Source organism: Chanodichthys erythropterus, chromosome 22, assembly GCF_024489055.1.
Source record: "Chanodichthys erythropterus isolate Z2021 chromosome 22, ASM2448905v1, whole genome shotgun sequence".
Classification (NCBI taxonomy): Eukaryota; Metazoa; Chordata; class Actinopteri; order Cypriniformes; family Xenocyprididae; genus Chanodichthys; species Chanodichthys erythropterus.
In genome coordinates, this window is record NC_090242.1 from 29,472,790 (window position 1) to 29,481,082 (window position 8,293).

The 8,293-nt window shown below is 35.3% G+C and overlaps 1 protein-coding gene and 3 non-coding genes across 4 annotated transcripts; 1 reads left to right on the forward strand and 3 right to left on the reverse strand.

Annotated features, from left to right (window-relative positions):
* Positions 1-1,471: 1,471 nt before the first annotated feature.
* nsrp1 (nuclear speckle splicing regulatory protein 1) lies at positions 1,472-7,123 on the forward strand. Its single transcript, XM_067376973.1, has 7 exons — positions 1,472-1,499; positions 2,121-2,208; positions 2,291-2,347; positions 2,437-2,565; positions 3,071-3,278; positions 4,123-4,225; positions 6,114-7,123. Exons 1-7 carry the CDS (start codon positions 1,480-1,482, stop codon positions 6,910-6,912), a joined length of 1,404 nt encoding a protein of 467 aa, XP_067233074.1. The 5' UTR covers positions 1,472-1,479; the 3' UTR covers positions 6,913-7,123.
* A 650-nt stretch (positions 7,124-7,773) lies between these two features.
* Positions 7,774-7,848, reverse strand: LOC137013384 (small nucleolar RNA SNORD65). The gene has a single exon (XR_010893719.1). It is a non-coding gene; the product is annotated as a small nucleolar RNA SNORD65 (small nucleolar RNA).
* A 140-nt stretch (positions 7,849-7,988) lies between these two features.
* LOC137013382 (small nucleolar RNA SNORD65) lies at positions 7,989-8,064 on the reverse strand. Its single transcript, XR_010893718.1, has one exon. It is a non-coding gene; the product is annotated as a small nucleolar RNA SNORD65 (small nucleolar RNA).
* A 150-nt stretch (positions 8,065-8,214) lies between these two features.
* Positions 8,215-8,289, reverse strand: LOC137013380 (small nucleolar RNA SNORD65). Its single transcript, XR_010893717.1, has one exon. It is a non-coding gene; the product is annotated as a small nucleolar RNA SNORD65 (small nucleolar RNA).
* Between the last annotated feature and the right edge of the window lie 4 nt (positions 8,290-8,293).

The window sequence follows — 8,293 nt, forward strand, 5'->3', positions numbered from 1 at the left end:
CTCTGTTGTCTCAGATGATGTGCAGACAGGAAATGGGTTTACAGACAAGCTGTGACTTTCCTCTTCTTTTGCTCATAACCTCTACTCCCACACAGCTGCTTCACACATGCCAAAGCAAATGTAACTCATTTCTTTGTGGGCCATGTGATACTCTCAAAGATGAATAGATAGTACACAGTTTTTTTACTTCATGACAAGTGTGAAGCCACCCGACACAGAATTTGATACACACAACTTCATCTGTTAGTGGAAACTTCCTCATACCTTGTTTTGCTCTATTTGCCTCTGACCATTCAACCAAATCCACTGGTACCTACAGTCACTTGAATGGCATTAACAGTGAGAGTAAAGAAAATGATATTAGGATTACCGCAGGTGTAACAGAGTTTGGGTTAATGCTGAGATACAATACAAAGAATGCCATTCGACATATATAATTAAATCATTTAAAACATTCAAATCAGGTGCGTGCACAATACACATAACAGAAATAAATGGACAAAAATCAAATAATGGATCTAAATGTGCTTATACACATAATATAAATAAAGAACTGATTAGAAGATATACAAAACATGGATCAATTAACTTTTAACCATATTCACTTTTTGCAAAAGGCCTATATGACATACAGTAAGGGAAAAATATTACCAACACCTATAAGATTCAAATATTTGTAATAGTACAGTCTGTTCTGTTTGCTAAAGGAATAAAATGTGTGCATTCTTTTTGCAGTAAAATGACAGCAACTTGGCTGGGGTGTGGTGCTTGGTGATTTAGAGATATATTAAAGAGATTGTCACCATCTAGTGGCAGCCTGTTCTGCATATACTTAAAGTTTCGTTTCAGCAATATCGTTCAAGTTTACCATACAATAAAAACTTGAAAATAGAAGTGCATTAAATGTATTGTAATAATAAGTTATAGGCTACTTATTATCATTGTAATAATAAGTAGGCTATTAATAATATGCCACAAATGTTTATACACATATGCTTAATTTCATCTAAATGCCTATATTTAAACATCTAAATTTGTCATTAATTAATTCAGTTTCCTTTTAGAGGTTTAGAGAAATGGTAGGCTAAAACAAATTAACGTTACTGATGGTGCTGCAGTTGAAACCCTTGTATATTACTTTGAAATTAGGTTAATAAAATGATTAAACTTAATTAATGTACAATTATAATCACGTTTCCATATATTTTTCTTTCTATCGGTGAAACGTTTTATGGACGTTCCCAAAAGAAATGGGTCAAGTTGATATGTCGTTCGATTCATGTACGGTACTTTCATAACAACATAAACGAAATCAGTATGACTAATTTGTAATCATTCAGACGGTATATTAATTCATAGTCGTTTTTTAAAATAATTGTGATTAATTACATTTCGATTCTGATTTGTTTTTTTAACGTCGTATTGATGTTAAATGATCGAATCTGCTGTAACGTTACGCCAGTTAGTTTTGGAAGCAAGATGGCGTTCTCTGGTAAACAGTAAGTGTCTTAATGCTAACTTTCAGTTATTTTGTCCACTTACACAAGACATATGAAAAATATACTGTTTATAATGATGTTTTGACAGTCTACATATTGTTAAAGAGTATCTTGCTAAGAATAAGCTAATCAAAATCGTCCGAACCACTGAGCTAATGCTGCTATCCCCAAAACACATGTAAATACAATAACATTAGCCATATTATAAATCATAAATAAATTGTATTTACATGTTGCATTTTATTAAAATCTTTAATTCGCTTTATGTAATAGTATTGCTTTTTTGTTGCTAACTGACCTTTTATGAAATTGGGAGCGCTTTTGCTTGGCAACCACTGCTGGAAAAAAACAGATAAAACCAGCCTACGCTGGTTAGCTGGACTTTGATGGTTTAAACTGGATATAGATGGTTGGTCAGCTGGTCAAAACCCCACAATCTTAGGCTGGTTTCAGCTTATATATATATATATATATATATATATATATATATATATATATATATATATATATATATATATATATATATGTGTATATGTGTGTATATGTATGAATGTTATAATTCAAATTAACCATATCACTTATAATGGATATTATGTGTATTCATGCTTATGTGTATTTAAGGTATGGGCTCATTTTGCCCCAGAAGAGTGCATCAAAATCTGCCCTTCTCTCGCGCCCCTCTGTGTTTGGAGATGATTCTGATGATGAGGTGACAGCTTCTATGAATCTGAGTATCACTTTCTCTACACTTAAAGCAGTGCACTGTTATAAAACAATCTCTTATATTGTAGACCTCTGTTGGGGAGACCTTGCAGAAGGAGGCAGTCAAAAAGAAGATGATGAAGCAGGTGAGCATGGAAGATATCCCAACAACCATTGCATAATTCTGAGGTTAATGCTGTTGAAAACAGTTCTTTTGTTATATATCCCACTTCAGACCCGTCTTGAGATGCAAAAGGCACTTGAAGAGAACAGCACTGTCTATGAATATGACAGCGTGTATGATGATATTCAGAAAGAGAGACTGGAAAGCAATAAGAAATTGCTAGGTGGCACAGATAAAAAGGTATATTTTAAAATGTTATCACAAATAAAAAGTTGCTTTGTTCATTCAATCATTTTTTTTAAGACCAGTTCACACCAAGAATGATAACTATAACTATATTAGCATCCACACTAATGGATGGTATTGTTCTGTTCATTATAAGCTTGCATTACAGCTTTGTCGTCTGCCACTTTAAATGCTCAAGCTCTTTAAAGCAGGATGGATTCTGATTGACTGTCAATGTTTTCACCCTTCATTAGCTGGAAAAAAAGGTTCTGAAAGTGATTCCAGCAATATAATTTCTCTTCGTTGTTTTTATTGTCATAGTGTGGACATCCCTATTCTTATAGGATTAGAATGCTAAAAACTTTATATTTATTGTTCTAGATATTGTTTTTGGTGTGGATGGACCTTTACTTTAAACCAATTTAAGTCTGTACAGCTGTTATATTACAGTATCATACTTTGCAATAATTTTTTTGAAGTAACACGTTCAATAACTAATTGTTCACTTCAACATTTTCAGCCCAAGTATATTAACCAGCTGCTCCGTGCAGTGGAGGAGAGGAAGAAGGAACAAGAACGTCGTGATGAGAGGAAAATTCAGAAGGAAAGAGAGGCAGAGGGAGAGAAGTTTGCTGATAAAGAGGCCTTTGTCACCTCAGCTTATCGCCAGAAGCTTAAAGAAAGACAGGAAGAGTTGGAGAGAGAGAAGAGGGAAGCAGAGTTAGAAGGTAAGTTCTTGAAGTATAATGCATTGTTGCTAAATAAATATGAAAATTTGGTGATTAATTATTCACCTTCATGTCATTCCAAACCCATAATACTTTTGTTCATCTTCGGAACACAAATGAAGATCTTTTTGATGAAATCTGAGAGCTTTCTGTCCCTCCATAGACTGCCTTTGGAACTGAAACTTTGATGCTTCAAAAATTTCATAAAGAGATTGTAAAACTAATTCATATGAATTGAGCAGATTAGTCCAAAATTTTCTCAAGAAAAAATATTGCTTTATATAATGAACCGACTGAATTTAGGCTTTTATTCACATAAACATTCATCAACTCACACACCAATTGTGGTCAACAGAAGCTCAAGCATGTTTTCCTGACATGCGAGAGCCAATGAGGTTCATTCTTGTGTTACGCAGCATGTTTGAGCTACTGCAAAAGGTTTGTTCTCGTGGGTCAAGCAGGTTTGGTTGAGCTTCTTTTTTTTTTTGTTCACTGATCAATGTTCATATATGAATATAAGCCTAAATTCAGTCTGTTCATCATCGAGTCTCTTCAGAAAATTTGGACTAAACCGCTCAATTCATATGGATTAGTTTTTTACGAACTCTTTATGAACTTTTTGAAGCGTCAAAGTTCCAGTTGCATAGCTGTCTATGGAGGGACAGAAAGCTCTCAGATTTCATCAAAAAGATCTTCATTTGTGTTCTGAAGAAGAACGAAAGTCTTACAGGTTTGGAATGACATGAGGGTGAGTTAATAATGACAGAATTTTCATTTTTGATTGAACTAACCCTTTAAGAGTATTAAAATGGACATGCATAATAGTTTTCTTTATCATTTTCAGCTGCACTGGATGTCAAGAAGCAAAAGGATCTCAGTGGATTTTATAGACATCTTCTCAATCAGACAGTCGGAGAAGAGGCAGTTCCTGATCGTAGTGCTCAAAGGTGAGGCATATCCACCTTATCTTGCAATGCGGAAGCAAGATATTTCTTTTTTTGAGCTACTCACCAGTGTTTATAATTCTGTTTTTTGACACCAGAATCCTTGCAGATTTAAAAAAAAAAAAGTTAAAAATGTCTGTGCCTGCTCTTACATTACAAATAAAGTGGATTCATTTATCATAGTTAAGTGCAAAACAAGCAGGTACTTCGAGTATAAAGTGCATAAATTCACAATTACCTACCCCAGGTTAACATCAAATTGTTACAGGTAAATGGTCTTTCTGTACAGTTCTGCTCATAAGTTTACAAACCCCTTGCAAAACATGCAATATGCTTAACATTAAAAAAACAAATTTTAATTATATTAATAAAAATAAAAATTAAATAATTAAAAGCTTTCATAAAAAAAAAAGCATTTTTTTGATAAAAGAGTATGTTGTAAATATTGGTTATATATTATTTTATAAAATAATATTTGAATTTTTCTGTACAGCAGAACCTGACTGGACCTGTCATTTAGGTCATTAACTGTATGTTGATGAAAAATAAAGCTTTTAATTAGGGCTGAAACGATTCATCGAGTTACTTGATTAACTCGATTACAAAAATTCCTCGGGATCTGCAAAAACTCAGGGATCTGATTCACACGGACCGTTGTTCATGTTCAGGAAGCACACCATAGCGCGTGACATTTTGAATTTAGTTGGCGCGATGACGGAGAGTAAAGATAGATATGATGTTTAGCTTTGATGTTTTTAAGTAGTAAACGTATTCACATTCAATTTTAAGAGAGTATAGCCTAAAAAAAAAGAACCCCTTCACACACACACGCATGCACCCTCGTCTCTCTCACGCGCCAGTCATGACCAATTGCGGCAATGCATCACATATGCTTAAACTTTTTATGTAGCCACGCAACAATAATTTCAGCATGCATTCACTGAAAACACAGGGACGTGATGTTTGGACGTGACGCGATTTTTCGAACGGATGCTTCACCTAAAATGCACCGGAATGCAAGTGATGCAAGCCAAATGCAGCGTTCTATTGAAAATGATTGTATGTAGGCTATTTCTGCCGTACCAAACTGCAATAAAGCAACTGGTCTGACTGGGGCGTCACTCTTCCTCACACACGCCATGCGTTTTTGTTCTCAGGTGGGTAATTTGCAGAAGGTGCAATCCTTTTTTTGTAATGTTGTATTAGGAAGACAAAACTAAGGCCAAATGGCCTTTACTATTTAAGTTTGTATTCATAGTTTTACATGTTATACATGTTTTACAGTAAGTTGACTTAACTGTATTGTTATATAATTGTTTGTCACTGGCACTTATAAACACTAAATGGGTAAAAATTGCAATAAATAGGCTTAGTTTTGGAGCCAAATGTTGGAGTTGGAACCAATACCTGTTTTTTTAGAAATAAAAGCCAAATGCTTGATCATTTTACAGCCACATCATTTTCGCTATGCATTATTTGTTTTGGTTGTAAAAAAATAAACAAATCAGATTAATCGATCGATTAAGTGCTAGATTAATCGATTACAAAAAGAATCGATAGCTGCAGCCCTACTTTTAATTTCATTTAAATTTATGCAGTATGAGACATGAAAAGTATTCAGTTCAAACTGCATCAAATTATATTTGAAAAGGTTAAAGGGATAGTTCACCAAAAAATGTCATCATTTACTCACCCTCAAGTCGTTCCAAACCTGTATGAATTTCTTGAACACAAAGTGAGTAAATTTTCATTTTTGGGTGACCTATCCCTTTAACTGCTCTTTTATTCTTTGTTACTTTTCACATTTTAAAAATGCAGAGACTATTTGAAAGTTTGTGTAACTCTTAAAGCCCTAATTAAATTATTAATCATCAACTTTAACTTATTTTAGAGAGGACAAAGCTACAAGCTCTGCAGCAGCAGAAAAGCCACCGACCCCAGAGCCCGCACTGAAACGAAGAGAGAGCGAGGCTGAATCCCACAGTGATGAGGACCAGAGCGATAACAGAGCAACGTTCAATAAAGCCACCACAAGCGGCAACCACTCAAAACGGCACTACAGACAAAAATCCCCTCATTCAGACAGTGGTGATGAGCAAGACTGGGAGAAGAAAGAGGTTAAAGAAAGGAGTCACAAATATAGAGATGGGGATAGGGCAAAGGAGAGAGAAAGGACGAGAGACAGAGAAAGAGAGGACAAGCACAGTCATAGAAAGGAGGACAGGGACCGCAGAAGAGAGAGGGAACGAGACAGGGACAGAGAAGAGGACAGAAGCCGAGACAGAAGGGAAAGGGACAGAGATGACAGACATGGTAAGAGGGACAGAAGAAACAGCAGCCCAAAAGACAGAGAACGGGAGCGGAAAGGAGAGCAAGATCGAGACAGAAGCCCGAAGGACAGAGAACGGGACCGCAAAGAAGAGCAAGATCAGAGGGACAAAGAAAGCCAGAAAATGGACACCAAAACAAAAATCGGGGATGATGAAAAAATTAGTGAGGGGAAAACTGATGATGCTAAAGAAGAAGAAAAGGTTATGGAAACTGAAGATCAAAGTGATGCAAAACAGGAACCTAGTAAATTTGCAAAACGCAGCAGTGACCAGACTGTAAATTCAGCCAGAGAAAGATACTTGGCCAGGCAAATTGCTCGTTTTGCTGTGAAGCCCTACATTGAAAAAGATGACGACTAGTAAATGGATTGACCATTGTATCTCAGTTTAAAGGACATTGTTCCCTTTTTGAAACAGGAAATATGGGTTTGGTAAAGGTAAATAATTTAAATACTTCAGTGTTTATGAACATAAGAATGGAGCTTATTTGGGGTTTTTTTTTTTGAGGGGGGATTTCACTTTAAAGTGTATAATTGTCCATCTGTGTTAAAATAAACCCACATGGTACTAATTTTGGTAAAGCTTTTTAGTGACAATTTACACATTAACTAAACTTTTTGCCGCTTTATGACAGTGGCGTTTTGGGGGCTTGAAAAAGCAAACGTTTGAAAACGGGTTTCAAAATGCATGTGAAAATGTTATTGTCAGATTCACAAACACAAATTTGTCTCCATCCAGAGGTGCATCATTTCCTTTTACAAAGTGACCTCGCCAACTACTGACCTGGCATGCATATTACAGCTTTGTTTGCATGGCTCTGCCTGAACGGGGTTTAGTTTTGACTACCATGTCATCTGTATGCTAAAGAAAATTTCCATTTTTAGTACATCGTGTAAAATGAGTTGTCATTATACACAATGAAGGGTTTTTTGTGCTCAAGGTTTTGGAATTGCTTGAGGCTTTTAATAAATCAAAATAAAATAGAACAATGTGAATAAACAACTTTTATTGGGTTTTGAGATTTCTTCAAGTTACAATAATACAAAACATACAAATATTAAATTCACAAAAAAAAAAAAAAAAAAGAAAAATTAAGCTGAAAGTCCAAAGCTGAAGTCATCTCAATCCCCTTCGTTTGAAATCTGTTGGGCAAAAAACAAAAACAAAGATTTACATAATTTGCAGGCCATTTTTCACAAAAGCTAAACACGTTTGGTTTCATGTCAGAAAACCTTAAATCACCACTGATCAATCTGACGGTAATTCCAGCTATAATCAGTTTAAGTTTCATCATAATGAACTTGGCCCGCATTTAGAAGTAACAGCATTCCTGCAGAACTCACCATGTGAAGCCCTCCTAAGAGATCTGAAATGACAGACAGATTGTTAAGGAACAGATCACATATGTGGGTAAGTACTCAGTCCACATTTAGTGTGCTCAGAAAACCAATAAATCACCACTGATAAATCTGACGGTAATTCCAGCTATAATCAGTTTAGGTTTCATCATAGTAAGTAATGACCTCAGGCAGTATCTAAATAACAGCTTTCCTGTAGAACTCACCATAGATTTGTGAAGCCCCCGAAAAAGATCTGAAAACACATACAGATAGTTAAGGAACGGATCATACATGTGAGAAGTCTTTAATCCATATTTAGTGTGCTCAGAAAACCGATCTTCACCACTGAACCATCTGACGGTAATTCCAGCTATTTTCAGTTTAGATTTCATCACAACACA

What these genes read in the sequence shown, in the direction of transcription:
- nsrp1 (XM_067376973.1), top strand. Translation starts at nt 1,480, where the DNA reads ATGGCGTTCTCTGGTAAACA. An exon ending in ATGGCGTTCTCTGGTAAACA is followed by an intron (nt 1,500 to 2,120) that starts GTAAGTGTCTTA and finishes TGTGTATTTAAG; the next exon opens with GTATGGGCTCATTTTGCCCC. An exon ending in AAAAGAAGATGATGAAGCAG is followed by an intron (nt 2,348 to 2,436) that starts GTGAGCATGGAA and finishes ATCCCACTTCAG; the next exon opens with ACCCGTCTTGAGATGCAAAA.